At 39.5% G+C, this 21,866-nt stretch overlaps 1 protein-coding gene across 5 annotated transcripts in view; it reads left to right on the forward strand.

Moving 5' to 3' along the window:
- The window catches only part of RIPOR2 (RHO family interacting cell polarization regulator 2), a 3,249,967-nt gene that overhangs the window by 2,347,519 nt on the left and 880,582 nt on the right, over nucleotides 1-21,866 (forward strand). For all 5 annotated transcript variants that reach the window (XM_044067082.1, XM_044067086.1, XM_044067083.1 and 2 more), the window contains one exon: nucleotides 8,501-9,184. In XM_044067082.1, coding sequence (XP_043923017.1) covers nucleotides 8,501-9,184 — 684 coding nt within the window. The remainder of the gene's footprint in view (nucleotides 1-8,500; nucleotides 9,185-21,866) is intronic.

The raw sequence follows: 21,866 nt of genomic DNA on the forward strand, positions 1-21,866 counted from the left end.
AACTCTCATTTTTCTAGGCATTTGCACATTCTCATGTCTGCAAATTTAGCAACATGAAGGCAATTTACTGTTTAATTATTTTTTTAACTAGCACCATATTGTTTACTCATTTTGTGTTTAGTATAGAAAACATCCTGTGTTATTTCATAAATTACATTAATTATGTACTCTGACAGGATCTAAAAATAGTCACATGAGATCAGTGCTCTACCCTTGTTAACAAATTCAAATAACTTATGTTGCAGTCATAGGAGCTTTATGCAATATATGCATGCATACCTCTCAACTGTACAGATTTTTGCCTCATATTTTGTAGTCCATTGTTCATAAAATTGTGGATGTTCTTCATCTCACATTGCTGCAGTCCTTACATATGGGTAGTCCGCTGTCCTCGGTCGGCCCGAATATCAAAGTATTAGGCTGACGTCGGTCAAGGCGCTTAAGACTGACATCAGGACGTCAGGGTACAAATGCGCATGACCGACGTCATATCCTCAGTCTTTTTTGCCGCATGGTCCGATGCAGAAGCAGCGTTGCAAGTGCCGTTCGGCGTTCTGAAATTTTTCGAGTTCGGAGTTTCAGACCGAATCAAAGTTGGCTAAGTACCCGTTGGGAATATTTTAGTTTTTCTTGCCTCAGTGGTTTACCGGATGTCAGAAAAAGTGAATAACTGTATTTCTTGTGGGAAACAGATACCGCATAGGGATTATCATTCTTTGTGTATTCCTTGTTTGGGGCCTGAGCACGACGTTGTTGGGTGTCGCTTTGTGCTAGGTTCAATAAGCGCACTATTAAGCGAAGGTTAGATTGTGCTAGGCTGGTCTTCGGAAGCGGTGCAATTATAATATGCCGTCGGATTCTCCGCCCGCTTCTTCAAAAAGCGCAAAGACAAAGCAGTTAAACCCAGGCAGATGAGTCGTCCGCCCGACGCCGGTTCTTTAGAGGCGCCAGTGGAACCGTGGTTCCGACGGAGGCTTCTTTGGAGTCCCAGGGGGAGACTTTGATATTGCAGGATGTAGCCTCTCAGGAGGCAGGTCAGGCTGAAGGGGCTTCTCAGGTTACTGTACTCCCTCCCTTCCTAGGGTGGTTAGGCCCTCTCCTTCTGTTTCCAAGGCTTCTCCCAGAGGCAGGCCAGGTTTAGCTTCTGTTGGTGTCACTCCTAGTTCAGCAGGGTCTGTGCCCAAGAAGCACATGCTTAAAATGGCAGAAGATTTGATTACTTTGATTAGAGGTTCTTTGCCCCCTCCTGATAAGAGGCCTAGGGTGGAGCCAGAGTTGGGGAGTTTTGAGCAGGCTTCGATGTTTCAGAGTCTTCGGCTGAAGACTTGCAGGAGTACTCTCCTTATTCTGATTCTGATGCAGATGATTCGACTCCTTCTGCTTCTCCTCCAGAGGATTTTTCTTTTCAGAGACTCTTCATTCCATGAGGGAACATTTTAAGTGGGAAGGTCAGGACTTCTCTGATTCCAGGAAAAGGCTTAGGGAATTTTTGCTTTTACCCCAGCATAGGCCCTTGGCTATACCCCCTGTTCTGGATGTTGTGGAAGATGTGTTTGCAGAGGCTTCACTTAATCCTGATTCTTTGCCTCCTGCTCCTGTTAAACCGGATAGGTATTACAGGGTGCCTGAGGCTCATAAATATCTTTATAAGAGTCCTAGGGCGGACCCAGAAACTGTTAGTCAGGGACCTAAGGGTGTCAAGGCCTCTGTTGTAAAAAATCCGGTTCCTCCAGATAGAGGCCAGAGCTTTGGATAGATGGGGAAAGAAAGTCTATACATCTTCTACCTTAGCTATGAGGGCTTTGAATTGCCAGTTTCACATGTTGAAATATCAAACTATCTTCTTTCTCAATTGAAGTCTAAGGTGGATGCCCTGGCAGAAGGCATTGAGTGTAAAGAATTACAAGATTTGGTGCATGTTTCTGAACAGGTGGGTAAGCATTCTTTGCAATGTGGTTTTGATGCTGTACAGGCCTCGTCTAGGGTGGCTGCCACTGGTTCAGTTCTTCGCAGGCACGCCTGGCTGAGGGATCAGAATTTATCTGACCATGTTAAGACAAGGATTTTGGATGCTCCTTTACAGTCTGATGTGTTGTTTGGTTCACCTGTGGAGTCAGTCTTGAAGAAAATGGAAGACAAGGCTAAGTCTATGCAGGCTGTTAAAGATTTTTTGCAAGTTCAGCCTCCAGTTTAGTAGGAATTGGCCTGCTAAGGGGTGGACGATCCTTCTTATGATTCTCAGTCTAGGGGTAGATCTAGACGTGGTAGGGGCAGAGCTCAGAGTTCTTTCAGACCTAGAACAGGGAGTTCTCCTGCACAATCTTCGGGTGAGGGCAGGGGCCAGTCCTTTCGTAAACAGGCCCAATGACCTACCTTTTCAGCTGCCAGACCCTTCTTGCCTGGCAGCACCTTTGGGAGGAAGGTTGGCACTCTTCAAGGAAAATTGGAATTTGATTACCCAAGACAGATGGGTATTGGATATCATACACCAAGGTTACAAGTTTTATTTCCATACCTTGCCTCCTTTCAAAGGCATGCCGGACGTTCCTCCTCAGCAAAGACTAGAGGCTCACAAACAAATTTCTCTGCTACTTCAAATAGGGGCCATACAACCGGTCCCTCTGCCAGAAGTGGGCCTAGGATTTTATTCTCGCCTGTTCCTAGTACCAAAGAAAGGGAACACATGGAGACCAATTTTGGATTTATCTATCCTCAACACATATCTGGACATTCCCAAGTTCAAAATGTTGACGTTACAACAGCTTTTACCTCTGCTGGGCAAAGATCACTGGATGGTGACTCTGGATCTCAAGGAGGCTTACCTTCATGTTCCTATCAGGCTCAGTTGCAGGAAGTATCTGCGTTTTGGCTGGGACTTCTCATTATCAGTTCTCTGCATTGCCCTTTGGCTTATCTACTGCGCCCAGAGTGTTCACGAAGGTTCTGGCTCCAGTGATAGCTTTCTTCAGGCTAAGAGGAATACAAATCTATCCTTATTTGGACGATTGCCTGATTCTGGCTCAAGGAAAGGACGAACTTCTTCATCATTTACAGTATGTGATAGCAGTGTTAAGATGCCTGGGGTATTCTGTGAACGAAATAAAGTCCAGTCTAGTACCCTCTCAGGACATGTGCTTTCTGGGTGTGAGACTGAATACAGCATCCCAGATGGCCTTTTGACCCCGGACAAACAAAAAGAATCTTTCTCTTTACTTCCATCAATTGTCTCATCAGTCCAGGCTGACTGCAAGGACAGTCCTTCAAGCCTTGGGGTTCATGGCATCTTGTATTCTGGTACTTCCCAATGCCAAACTGCATATGAGGAAGCTACAATGGTATCTCAAACTGTATGGACACAGCACTGCCAAGATATGGACACTGTCATTCAGATAATACCTTGCATTCGAAAGGAATTTTTGTGGTGGGCTCAGGAATGTCACCTAAACAAGGGACTCTCTGTGACCCGCCAGAGGCGAGTCAGATTCTAACGACAGATGCCTCAGACAAAGCTTGGGAGCTCATCTGAATGGAAAATGGGTACAAGACACGTGGCCTGCCAGACTTCAACATCTACATATCAACTTGAAGGAGATGTTAGCAGTCCAGTTTGCATTAATAGCTTTCAAGGATTTACTTCTTCCAGGGCAGGTGTTGGTTCTAACAGACAACACAACTGTCATGTGGTACATCAACAAGCAACGGGGAACGCATTCTTATCCTCTATGCAGACAAGCAATGATTTTGTGGGAGACTGCTCTCAGTTTACAGCTAAATCTTCAGGCAGGGTTTCTGCCAGGAGCACAGAACTCCTTAGCAGATGTGTTGAGCAGACAAATTATGGATCCCCACGAGTGGAAATTGGATCCTCATGTATTTCAGAAATTGACAGTGTTATGGGAACTCCAGACATAGATCTGTTCGCTTCTCCACTAAACTACCAGCTGCCAAAGTTTTGCACAAAAAGGTTTCATCCCACAGCTTGGAAAGTGGATGCTCTTTCATTCAATTGGAGCAATCTTCATGTGTATGCCTTTCCACCTCTGCCTCTCCTCCCAAAGGTACTCCTGAAGGTCAGACAGGACAAGCCAAACATGATTTTAATAGCTCCAGATTGGCCTCGACAGCACTGGTACCCATTACTGAGAAGTCTGGTACGGGAGCCTCCTTGGCCTTTGCCTTCGATTCCTCACCTGCTGTCTCAGGAGAACAGTCATTTACTCAATGTCAAACTTCACTCTCTACATCTAACAGCCTGGCATATTCTGTTTTAAACCCTGGAGGGTCTCAGCTTCCACAACAAGTTTTGAATGTTATTTTGGAGGCCAGAAGGCCTAGTACAAGGAAAGTGTACGCAGATAAATGGAGGAGATTTTATTTTGGAGTACAGCAAAGGACTTTGATGTTTCTAAGCCTAATTTAAGTGTGGCTCTTCAATACCTTACTGAGTTACTGGACAAAGGTTTGTCCTTCTCCTCTATTAATGTTCATGCTGCAGCAATTTCTGCTCACTATGACTGTGACCCACCATTGTTTTCTCATCCTTTGTTTAAGCAATTCCTTAGAGGGGCAAAGAATATAAGACCCCCACGTAGAGCTCCTACTCCTGCTTGGGATCTCAATTTTGTGTTGGAGAAACTCACTCTACAACCTTTTGAGCCTGCAGCTACTGCCGAGTTGAAATATTTATCATGGAAGACTGCTTTTTTGTTGGCCATTACCTCTGCAAGAAGGGTTTCTGAATTACAGGTCCTTATGGCGGTTGAGCCTTTCTTAATTTTCCATAAGGATAGGGTATCTTTCCGTACTAATCCTTCCTTTATGCCTAAAGTGGTTTCTAGTGTGGCTTTAAACCAAGCTATTCATTTGCCTACTTTTTATGCAAACCCCCAAAATAAAGGGGAAAAGATTTTACACACTTTGGATATTCACAGGCAGTTACGATATTATTTGAACAGAACTAAAGGGTTCAGGCAGTCTCAGCAGTTGTTTGTCTCATTTGCTTTGGGTTCTCAGGGCAAACCTGTTTCAAAACAAACTATTTCTAAGTGGATTGGTTTTTGTATTGCTTTCTGTTATTCCCATCATGGTAAGGAGATTCCAGCTGGGATTAGGCCTCATTCCACTAGGGCTACTGCCACTTCTACAGCTTTTTTAAGGGGGGTGGCTACTAAAGATATTTTGGAGGCAGCTACTTGGAGTTCAGTGCATACTTTCTCTAAGCATTACCACCTTCCACTTTACTGTAAATCTAGGGCTGGTTTTGCCACTGCAATTTTGCAGGGCATTTTGGCAGCTCCTAATGCTTTATAATTTTGCCATCCTCCCTTACCTCTGCTTTGGGATTCTACCCATATGTAAGGACTGCAGCAATGTGAGATGAAGAACATAGTACAGTTTTGTACCTACCATAAATGTAGATGTTCGAAGATCCACATTGCTGCAGTCCAATTTACCCTCCCTCCTTCCCCTCTGTAGTTAGAGGCGGTTGTGTGGTTTGGGTTGTGAATATTGTACATATTGTAAATATGATTGGTGCAGGGGTGGTTGGTTGTTTTTTGCTGTCTTTTGGTTTTGGCCTTTCTTTTTAGGGTCTTCTGACATCTGGGGCAAGAAAAGACTGAGGATATGACGTCGGTCATGCGCATTTGTACCCTGACGTCCTGATGTCAGTCTTAAGCGCCTTGACCGACGTCAGCCTAATACTTTGATATTCGGGCCGACCGAGGACAGCGGACTACCCATATATAAGGACTGCAGCAATGTGGATCTTTGAACATCTACATTTATGGTAGGTACAAAACTGTACTTTTTCTGGCAAATTAGTGGCAAATCATTAAAGACTGAAGTTAGAAAATGACAGGCATTTGAGTTTCAGACTTCATACCCTTCAGAAAATTCATGCTTAAGCAAAACCTGTTATACTATCACATTTCTAAGTTTATAAGTGCAATATTAAAAATTGCCCCTATTTTTGGGCTTTTGTCCAGATTCCTTGCTATAAGAAGTTGAGAAGTATGGCAGCACGTGTAAATACACACAAATAAGTAGAAAAATCAAAACATATCTAAATATAACTGTATAACTAAGAAACAGAGGGCACCAAAGAGGAAAGATGGATAGGAATGTTATTTGCGATCACCAGTCCAACTGAAATGAAGAATGGGAGAAGTTAACAAATGTACTCCTGCTTTTATTATATTTGTATTTGTTTACTGGGGTAGAGCACTGAGTTTCATGGACCTCTTCAGACTCTGTCCAGGAGCGCTGTCTAGTTAAGTGACTTGCTAAGACTCGCACTAGCAATGGAGGCTGATAGAATCAAACTCTTGACCACTGGACTACAGGAAACAAACCATTAACAGCCCCTTAATCCTCTGTGCCAACTGCCAGACATACTTAAAATTACTGAAAACAGAGAAGAAAACCAACCTTAGCAGATAAATGGTGAAAAACAGCCCAGACAAAACATTGCAATAAGCAGACCAGTTAACAGCTGAGAAACTCAAGGTAGTAAAATAACAGTAAAATTTTATTGGAAATATGTAACCACTTTCACGCCTATTTGGTGCTTCATCAGACCATACACAAACAAGTAAAAACATTTAAATAGTCATTCAGTAGACCGGTGCGTATGATTTCAATGTAGGTTTTAAAGAAACAACTTCATTTAAACCCATCCCCTTATTAGCTTGCATTTCTAAAATCCACTTATTCTCTAAACATTCAGTATGGTAAGATTACATCCTCACCCCTCAAATTACATTTAAATAATTGTAAGACCAAGAAAGCAAATGAGTTATCTTTGCCTAACGTAAGGATATGCTTCGTTAGAGCATTAGAATTTTTCTCTTCTAATATCCTATAGATGTTCTAGGATCCTTTCTCTTAAAGTGCGATTGGTTTTACTTGTGTAGAAATGTTTATATTTATTTACATATAACTAAATAAACAAGGTCCCTGCTTTTACAATTATTTATTTGCATTTGTTTACTGGAAAAGTTCACTGGGCCAGGATAGCTCATTTTCAGTGGAGACCCGGGGGGAAAAGCTCCAATGTAAGAAGAGAGTTACAAAATAAAATATACAAATTTCCAAAAAATGTCATAGAAATTACATAGCATGACAGAAACCCGATAAAAGCAGAAATAATACAAAATGGTTGAACATAGTCCTAGTATAGAGGGACAATAATAAGATATAATACAGAGTAAAATACAAATAAATCCAGATTAAAGTGTAATAAACATCAAGAAAAGCATATGGCTTTGGCATTAAAATAGAACAACCAATTAGAATATATGAATATAACATAATGAGAGAGGCATAGAGGATGTTATTTTATAAATGTAAAAGGGAAGGAGGAAAGATGAGAGGGAGATAGAAAATGAAAAGTAAATAGTATGAAGAGAGAAGAAAGATAAAAATAAAGAAGTGGCTAGAAGAGAAAGGGGGAGCAGTGGCAGGTTAAGAAGAGGAGTAAAATATATGTAACTTCGTTAGGAAGTAAAAAGAAGAAAAATTTTAGCAATTAGCATAACAATTACACGTCCTGTAACAGGATGGGGGAAGCTAGAATGTAGAATGTAGTGTATATATATTTTATATATATATATATATATATATATATATATATATATATATATATATATATAAAATTATATGCCTGCATACATTGCAAGCTCTGCATGCAAATGTGCCAGATATATCACATACAAAATGAAATTTGGATATAGTAGAATTATGGCAAAGATTCCGTTTAAGAGACTGACTATTCTTAAAACTCGGTTGTTCAGCTATTAATTCTTTAAGCTTGTCATCAACTGTTAATATTGGTGAGTTTTTTTCTAATGACATTGCAGACAAGACCAATATCATTCGAATACATTAAACTCATCCTAAGGTTCTTATTACTTTCTAAAGTCCTGGCTGTATGTGTTTCATGGCTCAAAGATTCCTACATTCAAGGACACCATCAATCACCATCTTGGTATAGCCTGTATCCAAGTCATTGTGCATCTCACAAAAGATCTTATTCATGATTCAGATTAATTAACCGTATCGGCTAAAACAGTAGTAAAACTAGTGACATGGTCGTACTCTGTTTGCACTGTGGATGGGGCCCCTGTATGCTGCATGTAGTATTTTAGATGGTCTGTCTGGTATTGCTTTGGGATAGCATTTTTCTTTTACCTTTTTGCTGATTCAATTTCTTATGTACTTGCAGCACTCCTTGTGATTGTACTATCTGTTAAATGGCTAAAATGTATCTTGGTTGCCACAACTAGAAATTATAAACAGGGTTGAAAACAATCATACCTCCTTTGTAACATGGTTCTTATTACTGCTACTTAATTATTTTAATGTAACTGTCTTAAAAGTTCCTTTTTTCAGCTGCAATATTTTTAAAAATAGCTGAGCTTTATGCTTTACGTAAAATTGATTTTGCTTATGTCTTAAAACTTTTATGTGTGCATATTAAACTTTTTTTTTTTTTTTGCAGTCTACTTTACCAGATGAAGTATTTGAAAATGGAACTGCATCTGGTGGGAGAAGGCCTATGTCTTTCAGCTTCAGTGACATCCCAAATGGTGACTGTACTCCTCACTCATCGAATTCTTCTCCTACTGTCTCAACACCTTCTCACCCTGAAATCACTGTCACTCCACCTCAGAATGAGAGTGAGGGCAGTAACCAGAACTTGCTGTCACTGAAATGTCAGTTGGATGATATTGCCAAATCTGTAGCCAAGGAAACAGATGTGAATCTTGAGTTGGATCTTGCCAATAATGATGATAGATCTGATCAGTTAGTCAGTTCGCCCTGCCAACAACCTTCAGCTCTCAAAGCAGAGGATGTGTTTTTGGAAGCCACAATCCCAGTTTCTTATCTTCAAGAAACCGACGAAGTCTCAGAATTGAAGCCTGTTGAACTGGATGCTTATGATGGCAACATTACTAAACAGCTTGTTAAAAGACTGACTTCAACAGAGACACTAGTGACACCTGAGAAGGTACATTCAGAAGGCTCAATAAGTGGTGAATCAGAAAGCAGTAGGTCCTTGTTAGAAGGTTCATTGGAGGAGGCATTCCAAGGACTAGCCTTATCTATGGAGACACACAAGGAACAATATAAGGAGCTACAGGTCCTGGATCAAGAAGTCATGCGACTGGAGAGCCTTTTGAAAGTTCGTATTCTTTAAGTGTGGTAAAGAATGCATGCAGCATTTTGTGAAAGAAAGGTGCCATCTACATGTACATATTGTATTTTGATAACTTTATTCTACTTCTCAATCTCCAGGTTATAGTACAACAATGGAAGTATTACAATTACTTTGTTTTTCTGATTTGGTTTGTGAAGGAAACATTTAGCTACTAAAAGTTAAAATACTGCTAGCAGGGCTTTTGGCAGTTCAGATCAGAATTTATTTCCTGATAAAAAAAATACAGATCAGAATTTATTTCCTGATAAAAAAAAATATTTGGTGTATGTATATATTATTTTGCTTTACTCCATATAGATATGTATTTACCAACAGAAAACAGATTTCTTAATTCTCCCCACACCTGTACTTGTCACACACCTACGCAGCCATCATAATGTACCAGTTAACATGAGTATAGTATGATATTATGAAATACATTAAACTACTGATGGAACCTAACTTGCCAATACTATAATTCATACTGGCCATTGTAAAGTTATGGCTTTAAAAATATATTACTGAAAATTAGTCATTGCTTAAAGTACTCAATGAGGTTATGATAATGTAATAGCTGCTTTTGGTGTTGGAACCTGTTGCTATGCATTTCATTTTTTGCTTTTAACTCAGATGAGATATGCCCTTATCCCATAATGATACATCACTTGCTGTGTGTTACTGCTTACATTACATTTGTCTTTGTGTAACATTAATACATACATCACATCCAGCATAAAAAGATATTGTACAGCTACATGCCAGCAGTAAATGGCAGAAGGAATGTTTCCCCTAAAACATTGCATCCAGAAAGTCTTCTGTGCCTTAAAAATGGATCCAATGTTGTCTTTTTTTTTTTTTTTGGTCCACCAAAACCTCTGGGTTTACCAGATCTGACTGGATCCAAGACCAGCATCTTAGACTCTTCAGCTCCAAATCCCCGCCTCCTCTTCCCTCAATACACTACCTTCCCTTAATCTCCATGGATTTTGCCACTTCAGCCTTCAGATGAGACCTCCAAAGGTTCTCCTCAATAAGTAAATGTTTGAATATTTTTCTATAGCCTTCCCAAGATTTGCTTCATATTTGAGTAGAATTACCTAGATTTCTGTCTTACTGTGGTGTTTATCCTCCCCTAGTTAATTTTTCCCACTATTTGTGTTTTTCTGGTTTGTGCACGTTTTTTTGCCAAATTCTTTACTGTTCTCCCTTTAAAAAATAAAAAAGCGTAACCTTTCTGAGTTATCTTGCTATTGATAATGTTTTGTGTTAGTTTAGTTTTGAGCTTTGTTCTCCTGCTGTTCATCGCATGTGTGTGATCGGTTGTTCTGTGTCTGTTTTGCCCTGTGACTGAAAAAACTGCTTCAGATTATAAAAAATTTGAGGTGTGCTGGGTGAGGGCACAAGTTGTCACCCCAAAAAAAATTAATGCGACAATTGCATGTACTGCCTAGGTGTATCCCACTTAGATTCAAGAGTCTAGGGCATGCTGTGCTTTTGTGGCCTTCCTTTGGGTGCCTTAGTTTTTGATAGTTCAGCTCTGATCTCAACATCTTATCCATCAGGTTCAGCAGTGAACACCAGTCCTTCTCTCTGGTCTACAGATCCCGGGGACTATGCTCGACCACTGCATTTGCTTTCAGTGTTAGAGAGGATTATTTCTTATTTCAAGACTGAGTTTCTGTTAAGTTGGACCTGTCCTGATACTCTTGTCCATCTGCTACTTCAGATTTACATTGGTTAGCTCCTGGACAGCCAGCATCATTAGACTTCGACCAGTCCCAGGTTGTGGTATTCCCTGTTTCTTCAGTGATCCTCCCAGCTTCTTCCCAGGAGACATGTTTGAAGAGTGCAAGAGGAAGCATTTGAACTCAAAAATCACAAGAAAGGAAAATTATCAAACAGGTTACTGATACAAAATATTTTATTGTGTAAAACTTCAGCGCCTCAGCAAAGCAGCCTTCAAGAAGTACCAACAGTAAAACATCCCCTTATATAACAGGCACACAAGTATTCAATTAATAAAACAATGAAATAATTAAATTAAATATTTCCAGCTAATCTCACAGTTTAAACCATATGGTAGCAAAGTACATTTCAATATAAAAACTGACTCTGTGAAAAGAAGTTTGTCCTTCAACATAAAGCGGTCTCCTAATTTAACAGTCTTGTCAAGAATTGTCCCTTGTAATAATGTAAAATCACTGTTGTGATGTTCCATTAAATGAAGGGCAGTATAATTTTCTGTTTTTTGTCTCTTAATGTCCCTAATATGTTCCTGCAATGTAGTCCCAAACATTCTTTTACTTTTACCAATGTAGAACAGGTGGCAGGGACATCTCTAAGTACAAAAAATGGTACCCTCAGTCCTACAAGAAAATGTGCCAGCAAAATCAAATCTTATTGTTTACCATTGTAAAACCAGGTACTATAAATTAACACACATTACAATTCATACAAGAGATGATACCCAAACAACTTAGGAGAGTCAGAAAAAATTGTATTAGGAGACACAAAATAGGCCCGAACCAATCCTTCAGGTTTTGCCCTTGCCTATAGGAAATAAATGGCATATTGCACAACATTTTTATATATTTTACCATTATTAATAAGAAATTTCCAGTAATATTTCAGTATTTCCCCTATGATTTTACTCAAAATATTATAAATCATTACAAAATAAACTTTTTTCCTGTTCCTGTGTATTTCTTCTAATTATACAATCTCTCTCATTGTCCTATGCAAGTTATCCCCTGCCCTAATTTTATTCAAAGCATTCTTAATTTTATCAAAATCATATTCCCTATTCAAAAACATTACTGACATTTGTAAAATTTCATCAGATAAAGCTGTATAATTATTATAAATCCTATATAATGTCAATAATTCCCCGTAAGGTAAAGATGTTACGTGGGGGGATGACATCTTTCCCCATGTAAATATTGCCCCCCATCGATGAATTTCCTATATACAGATGTGCAAATAGACTTATTTTCAAAGCCCTTCAAAGATCTAAAAATGTGACTTCACTGCCTTATTGTAATCCATCAAAGGATAAATTATAAACATAATTTATATTGACATTATTATTATAAACATTATGTAAATCTTTCACAAAATTTTGTACCTCATCAAAACCATCCTGACAAAAATAGTCATTTATATATCTATAATATAAGACATGATTCTTCACAAAATTGTGTGTATAAATGTATTCCATCTCAAACAACAGGTGCCCTCATGTCAGTACCCTGCAATTGATAATAAACTACATTATTAAAACTAAAATAAAAAGACTTTCGGCTTTTCCCACTTAGGGGTCACCACAGTGGAACTCCAGTCTGCTCATGATTGGCAGTAGATATTTACAGTGCCGAGTTGCCAGCCCGACTCCCAACCTTCAATGAAGGCACCCCCATTCACGCTCGCACCTACCTGCATGTCTTTAACATCACTCGACCGCAGAGAGGACACGCAGACGGTGCTGCAGCCGAGAATTGAAAGGGAGAACTTCTTGCTGTGAGGCAACAACACTAACCGCTGCCCCACCGTGGCTTATATTATTAAAACTAAAATAGTCCAGTGTTTAATTATATTATTGAATTGTTACAATTTTGTCTTTTGAATAATTATTTTAATTATTAAAACTAAAATAATTATTCAGAAGACAAAATTGTAACAATTCAATAATATAATTTGACACTAAATAAAGTGCTTTAATACCATCCACATGTCTATTATTTTTATATAAACTGTTAACATCCAAAGATTTCCAGTACATTTTAGCATTCCATGTAACTTTTGAAATCTTATTCCAGAAATCAAAAGTATCCCTAATATAGCAAACAACTTTTTCCACAAATAGTAATAAATTATATAATAAAATACCAATGTTATGTAGAAAATAGTTTGAAGCAGATACGGTTGGTCGACAAGGAGGGTTGTAAATATCTTTGTGAATTTTTGGTAGGCAATAAAAAGTTGCCATAAATACAACCTTCTACATTAAATTTCTTTTCCACATCATCTTTTGTAAGATACCCTAATCTCAAACCCTTCTCCAATAAACATGTAAACTGTTTCAATGCATCCTTTTATATATATATATATATATATATATAACTATAAATATTGCTAACTTCATAAACCATGTCATATCTAAATGCGTGACACACACACACACACATATATATTTATATATATATATATATATATATATATATAAAATATGTTGTGTATAATACATGACCACTATCTTGTTCCTCTTTTCAGCAGGTTTTATGGCTAAATCCATCCTAGCAGTAAGATTTTTCAGAGTAGCCCATTCATTTTTAGTTAGGTTATAACAAATATCAGTTTTATTTTTATTAAACTCTGTATGTTTGTTCAGTTGGATAACCTAACATTGTAGAAAGCTGTTTTACTCATTCATTTAAATGGGGGGGATAAACTTGCTTTTGTAGGAAATATTATTAGTATTCAACAAACAATATGCATTAAAATTCATAGCATCATCCAAAACATTCACTATATATCCGAATTACAAGAGTAAAAATTTCACTAGAAACCTCAAGAACATTAGTACTGACATGTTTCACAGTTTTATCATTAAAAAAAAATTTCAACTGTAGTTTGTGAGTTAATTGAAAAGTTTCTTTATTAAAATATCTAAGCGAGGCAAAACTGTTGGAATAAACTTAAGGCCAAAATTAAAAAAAACACTTGTTTGCTCATTGGACAGTAAACAACCCGATAAATTAAAAATCAAAGAATTACAGTCAGTAGATAAATTCTTGCCATCTACCTCAATTTTGTGCCGGTTTAAACTGTCCATCTGAAAATGTAACTGAGTCCCTCTCTTGCGATTATTACTTTGTTCGCCTCCATTACCACAAAAGCATTACTGATATAAGGCTGGTTCCTAAGCCAGTGGGAGTGGAGGGAAACGATCTGTCATCACTCTACAAATCAGTGGTGTAACCCGTACCTTCAGAGGAAGCAAATGAAGTAGACTGAGATTTTTTAAAACCTCTTGCTTGACGTAAAGGTCTCTGCCATTGTCCAGCTTTCTTACTGGGTCTCCATAAGAAAACCCACCCATTCATATAATCATGGATCTCTCGTTTAAGTTTGCCTGTCTTTTGTTTCACTGAGCATTTGGACACCCCTGAGTTGTTGCTCACAGAGGATTTTGACCTCATTGAAGGGAAAAGTTCCCAAAGTCCCCCTGTGAAGATGACATCTTTGATCTACTTAAATTGATGAGGCAGCATGGGGAAGGACTGATGAAGCCCACACCCTGAGGATTTTAAAACTTAACTTTGACTTGAGAATTGAATGACTACAGAGAATCTTGATAGAATATTCAGTGAAGTGGAAACTGCTGCCTATCGTCTTAAAAGACTGCAGTGGCAGTGCTTCCACTTAGAAGCTAGCATGTACAACAAAGTTATCCCACGAGGCATGAGATTGAAATGCATGCTAAGTTACGGAAGTAGTTATCTGGACATGCTTGCCCAATGGCAGGCAATTAATCTGGAGACTAGTTTTAGATATATGAGGTTACTGACTACTTTAAACCAGAAGAGATAAGACAAATTAAAATGAAACAAACGGAGCTTGAACAAATGTACCACTCAGAAGGGAACATCAGGAAGTTAGAAACTCTACAATTTAATTTAAACTTATATGATAAAAAAACTGAAAGAACAAAAAAAATTGTGAAACTAACTAGAGAGGTTTCTGATTTTAAGGAAGGCCACATTTTTGAATGGCCTAGAGAAAGGAAACAAGAATCTGTGTCTAATTTAATAGAGTCAGAAACTAAGCGGAGAACACCATTAGGCAAGAGTAGTTACACAACCTCAATTCTAGAGGTGGATAAGCACACCACAGGGGAAGAAGCAGCTACAGCTTCAATTACCCCACATGGAGAAAGTAGCAAAGTACACAGATTTGAAATGAGTAGCAAAGAGGATTTTCCATCTCCTCTGAATTTAGGTACGAAACCAAAACAAGGCACAGTACATGCACCAATTTTCCAAAAATCTACCTATTTTTTAAAACAAAATTGGCAAAGGAACTAGGGAGCAATAAACCAAGAGAGGAAAAGAAAGAAAATGTTGCACTAAGTAATTCAACATTAGTGGTGAACTTGACAGATATAGAGCTCACCAAAGAACAAATGCAATTTGTGGATAAAAGTTTAACTTTTATTCCATCGTCATTTTCTGACCTAAGTGAATTTGTCATAGAAGCCAAGTAATTTGCACGTAATGTAGCTCTAAAAAGCATCTTTGGCACTCAACAAATAAAGCAAGACCATACAAAGAAACCTAGTACTTCTGTTCCCACAAGTCATCCAGCAGTGGATCTTTTTGTGCGACTTTGTGAAAATGAGGTGGAAAAACTGAGACAAGGGAACCAACAAGTCAAACGATATTACAGCATAACAGCCAAAGAGAAAGAGGCATTGCACGAACTTCAGAATAGGGAGGATGTGGTAATAAAACCTGCAGATAATTGAGTGCTATTGTGTTATTACAGTCAGCATGGTATAGAGAAAGAATTAAGAAAATGCTGAAGGATGAGAAGGCATACCAACAGACTGATCAACTGAAGTTAGATCAAATGATACAGAAAGTAAATAATCTGAATGGTATGTTATCGGAAGGACTTGTATCACAAGAATTGTATGAATTCTTTAAAGCAGCACACCCAATGATACCATCTATCAGTGGGCTACCGAAAATCCACAAGGATGTTAAAGATCCACCATTACACCCCATTGTGGCAGGAGGAGGCTGGCTAACAGAGCCTATATCAATTTATGTAGAGTAAGAATTTAGAACTTTGCTGGTTCAAACAACGAACGTACTTCGACACGGGTGACTTTCTATCAAAACTGAATTTAGTGATGGAAGAAGTCCGGAATCAATCAATGTAATACTAGTAACCATGGGCATCTGTAATCTATTTACTTCTATCCCTAACAACTATAGGATCGAAGCTATAAGAGTATTAAGTTCAAGGACAAACAGAAGAGCAAAAATGGACTTAATTTGTGCCCTACTTGAGATAATTTTAGAAACAAATGTTTTTATATATGGAAAGGAACCGTATTGGCAGCGATGGGGGGGTACCAGGGGGGGCACCCTCTGTGCCAGTAGTTATTCAAATTTAGTTCTCTCGGAATGGGAAACTGAGAAAGTGTGTAAAAATAATAATCCATGGTATAGGAATATAAAGTATTATGGGCGCTTTGATGATGATGTCTTGTATGGGAAGGGGGACCAGATAAACTAGAATATTTTGTCAAGTATCTAAACCAGACTACGAACTTCCTCAAATTTACAATGCAATGTTCTAGAGAAAGTATAGACTTTCTGGATGTGAAATTCAGCCTAGATGTGGACAGTGGGTTAGAGACCACCATATACAAGAAAAACACCTGGAGAAACCATTACCTATTCAAAAGTAGTATGCACCCCAGACATATCACTAAAAATATTATGGAAAATGAGATGACTCGTCTATCTAGACTATGTACTAGAGACGCTGATTTTGAGCATGAAAGCTCAAACCTCCAAAGATATTTAATGGAGAGGGGATATAAGGAAACAACCTTAAATGAAGAGCGAGTGAACTATTTAAGGAAAAACAAAGGTCGGCCTTATTGTAGTGACGCTACTATTACTCATATAAAGGACATTGTTAAACATAATTCAACAAATGAACAAGTCAGATTTATACTAACATTCAGTAATGACTGAACAGAAATCTGTGATGATATTCGCAAATTTTGGCCAGTATAGACACAGGATAATAAACTACATGATACAGTGGGGGAATAACCTAAGTTCACTTTTAAAAATAAAAAGAATTTGAAGAGATTATGTCAAAAAGATGGCTTTTCAACTGAATGTGTTTTGAATAGGAGAGGAACTTACAAATGTGGAAAATGCACATCTTGTAGTGTGATAGATACCAGTAACCTGTTTCGGCATGCCATAACTGGCTTGGGATATTGCTTCAAATGTTATGCAAATTGCATTTCTCAACATGTGCAGTATATATCCATCTGTAAGCTATGCCCGGCATATTAAATAGGTTAAACCAATCAACTCCTAAAAAATAGGGTTTAGAGACACTTAAGAGATATTCGCAACAGGGACCAGAAGAATGCATTAGCGAACCATGTTATAGAGTTTCCAATGCATTACTTTAGCTTTAAAGTTATAGAATGCACTCCATATGGAATAAGAAAAGGGGACCTCACTAATCGGACAGAACTGAATGAGGCGAAATGGATCGTGAATTTAAGAGCTGATAAACCACTGGGTCTGAATTCTGTTGTGCCCTTGAGACCCATTTTGAAAGGAAGGCGACCTATGATAGGGCAGAATAAAGGTGTGCCTTGATTTTGACACATGAATAGTTGTAGAGAGAACTAAGTGGGAAGCTCATCTAAAACCTTTCTGAATAATTAGATTGAGGCATTGACTAGAAGTGATTGTTCAGCAGCGAGCTACTAATGGAAATGCAATCCTGTTCCCCTTACGATTTGAAGAAGGCATAGCCGAAAGCACTTATCGTTGTGAGGGAAAACTATTTACTTGCAAAGCTATCCATCTTTTAAGGCCAACAGCTTTTTATTATACTTCATTAACAATTTTGAGCTATCAAGCTCTTAGTTTTTAAAGGATAATCTATTAAAAGGAATTTTAACATTGTGGTGGTGGTGAAGTGTGGTTTTACTTGTTCACAGTTCATTGTACCCTGAGGAGTCAGTCTTTTCAAGGCCTTTGGCACTGGCCCACCCATGTCCTGGGTAGTTCCCCCTCTGCACACCCTTGTGGAGTTATTCTTGAGGGCATGCCTAGAACCTGATGCTGAGGAACCAATTCCCCAAAAGCTTAACATATTTCTAGTTCATTCCAAGAGTAGAAACTTTTGGAGGCAGATCCCAGCAGTGGATGCTATTGTGGTTGCCGAGGACACCAAAAAAAGAAATCTCCAAGGAGAGTTCTGGCATTTGCAGCATCTAGGGAAGTGCACTTATGCTTCGGCTACATTTGCCTTGCTTGTGCTAAACTACATTGCTCATCTGACAAGGCTCCAAAGGAATTTAATTTCAGTGATGTCTAAGACCGTGATGACACAGCAGTCCCCATAGTCTCAAAAGGCTTTGGAGGATCAGATCTGTCCATTTTGAATGCATCCATGAGGCTTCTCTTGAACACTGCAGATAGTATGGCTTGTACAGCAGGCCCTGTTATTACTATGCACTGCCATGCCTGGTTGTGCTTATGTAATTTTGCAGACTGCTTCAAGAGGTGTCCTTTCTAGATGCCCCTTTGGTCCCAAATTAAAAAAAAATACATTGTCTGGGAGTGAACAAGAAGAATGAACTTTTTCTGTTGTAGGAGCACATTTCTCCACCCTCAAAGGAACTTTTCTAGGTACCAGAAAGGGGGGGGGGTCCTTTTTATTTATTTATTTATTTTTATTTAATTTTTTTTGTAAATCTCAGCAGTTTTTCTAAGATGCGTTTTGCTTTTTTATGGTGAAGGGGGGAACTTTAATTGTCACCTCCTCAGAGGTAGGGGCAGTCTTCAAAATCAGAGCTTCTGGTGCCCCTTCTGCAGTAAGCCCTTCCAGTGCTCCTGAAGGGGTTGCCTATCTGGGACTTTTCTACAGAGAGTCTGGATGTACTTGGCTCTTGACTCAAAAGCTTGGGAGGCCATCATATCAGATGCCTGGGAGATGAGTTATTCCATTCTCTTTATGTGCATCCCTAACAAAAGTCAACTATCCTTCATGATGTTCCAACCTGTCAGTGAAGGGAAACAGCATAAGAAAGATAAGAAAGCTGCTTCTAAACTGAGTCATCCAGGAGGACCCAAAGAGGATCCAGTGTCTACTTATTACTTTAGTGCCAAAGAGGACCAAGTAGCTCGGGTCTCTTCTGGACCCCCCAGCAAGCTAAATCTTTAGGTGAAACAGACGGAGTTCCAGATGGTGACAGTGAAGTCTATTCTTCCTGTTCTGAGGAAGGATGTTAGGATGTGCTTGGACCTCAAGGATACTTACTATCACATAAAGATAGCAAAAAATAGCAAAGCATTCATTGAAGGTTCCTGCAGTTCTGGCTGGGAGTTGGCCATTGACAGTTTTGAGTGCTTCTGTTTAGGCTCACCACAGTCCACTTTAGAGTTCAGTGTGTATGCCAATGATAGCAGCCTGGCCAAAGCTGCAGAGGTTCTGGGTCTTTTCTTTCCTTGATGACTGGCTTCTTACAGCAACCTCAAAGGCATCTGTAATCCATGCCAGTGACTACTTGCTCAGACCGTATCTGTGCTTGGGCATCATTGTGAACTACAAGTCCATCTGGATCACATACAGACTAAAATTCATCAGTTGCCATCTGTATACCATCAACCAAATTGCTTCCATGCAGATTCAAGCTAGCCAAGTTCTAAATTCTTAGAGGCCACCAGCTTCAGCTCCTCTGCCTGATAGATGCATCTGTTTATCTTGTGCCACTGGGCAGATTCTGCACGAGTGTTATTCAGTGGTTCTTATTTCTCCAGTGGTCAATCTCATCACATCCTGTAGATCTTCCCATTCATCTTACCATCATATGCCCTATCACATTGCTTGATTGTAAGAGTCTCATTAGATATCAGCAGGTTGTACTTATGTTTTCCCTCAACCCTAGGCTATGGTTTCCGTGAATGCTTCTCTCCTGGGGTGGGATGGGAGGGTGAATTTCAAAGAGAAGACAGCCCAACGTACCTGGTCTCAGTTGGAGGACAGTCTTCACATGATTATCTTGGAGAGAAGAGCAGTCCTCCTAGCACTGCAAGCCTTTCAGGACATTCTTCCCAAGGTTGATAGCAATCCAGTCTGAAAACATGGAAGTGATATGCTATATAAAGAACAGGGAGGGAACTTGCTCTTATATCGTGTGCCAAAAGGCCATAAGAGAGTGATAGAGGGCAGTGTCCTTGCAGTGATTTCTGAAAACAGTGCAAATCCCAGAGGAAATCCAGTATGCTATCATAAAACTTGAGCAGGACCATCTCCATGCCTTGAGTGGTACATAGATGGCAACTGATAAATTTTAGAACTCACTAAACTAGGTATGAATCCCTAGGTCACAAGATGGGTTGCCAACTGGCTCATTGACAGAACCCACATTGTAAAAGTTGCAGATTCCAAATCTGACCTCAAGCCAGTGACAAGTGGAGTACCACAGGGTTCAGTCCTGGGACCTCTCCTGTTTGGTATCTACTTCTCTGAAGTATAGGCTAAAACAGAAGTCCTCTGGCTAACAAATTTCGCAGATGACTACAATCTAGGAGCCATAGTGAAGTCTCCAAATGATGTTGATATTCTAAAGAAGGGCCTCGCTGAGACAGATGCCTGGTGTCAGAGCCATGGCCTCAAGCTCAGTGCCAAAAAGTACAGTGTCATCCCCTTTGATAAAAACTCTGTACCCAAGAACTACCACATAGGCAGCAATCTACTTAACACCGAATGTGTGATGAGACCTTGGGACCCAGGTGGACAGTAGTCTCTCCTTTGATAGTCACATCGCCACAGTAGTCAGGAAGTCCTTCTACGTGGCACACCTCATCATAAAAGGGTTCTCATCCAGGAAAAAAGAGGTCATTGTTCCTCTCTACTCAACACTCATTAGGCCCATTATAGAGTACAACGCTCCTTTTGGAATGTACCTCAAAAGACATCTGCAGCAGCTGGAAAGGCCACAGAAGTACCTCACAAAGAGGATTACTGGCCTCAAACAAATGCCCTACACTGGCCATCTCAAAAATCTCCAGCTTTACTCTGTAGCATATCACCTACTCCGAGGTGATTTCTGCCTAACATATAAAGCTATGTCAAACCCAGAGCTGTTGGACATACTACACCTAAAGAAATCCCAATCCCTCTGAGCTACACGCTCTAGGGACCTAAACCTTGTTACCACAATAAACAGGACATGCTGGAGGGATAGATTCCTGTCCCAGAGACTTCCCATACTCTGGAACAGGCTACCCATCTATGTCGAGCAAAGTTCTTCATTAGCACTCTTCAAGAAAAATCTTGATGAGTGGATGGGAAATAGGAAATACACCCCGGGGATCACCTCTGTGTCTCTGCTCGACAGTGGCACAGGAAAATAACTTTCTTGGGTGGCGTAAGCCAGGGAACCTTGTTGGCTAGGCTTATGCAGGCCCTTGGGCCGATAGCCTGTACCTGCCTATGAACCTGTGAGTGTTCAGCAGCTGGGGTCAACCCTGTTGCAATCTCTGTGCATACCCTCCAACACTAAATGCAGCAGCTTCTTTGTCTTGATCCCCTCAGAGGAACAGTTACTGAAGGATGCTGTTCTCCATGCTTGGCTCCTGGGTCTCCTATATGCATATTCTCTGACCCCCTTGATAAAATTCTTCAGAAAGCAGAGTTGCAGAGCAACCTGTGATCCTCATAGCTCCCTTTTGGCCAATATAAGTATACTTCCCCTTTGTGTGGCCTCATCTATTGCAGTCTCCATGTGGCTGGTTAACCTTACCTGAATCTCAAATTCCTCAAGTTGACCGCTTGGTTCCTCCGGTTGTAGTGATGGCCAAAGGTCAGAAACTTCTGAAAGCATCATCTACAT

This window comes from Protopterus annectens, chromosome 3.part1, assembly GCF_019279795.1.
Source record: "Protopterus annectens isolate FY-2018-M chromosome 3.part1, PAN1.0, whole genome shotgun sequence".
Taxonomy (NCBI): Eukaryota; Metazoa; Chordata; order Ceratodontiformes; family Protopteridae; genus Protopterus; species Protopterus annectens.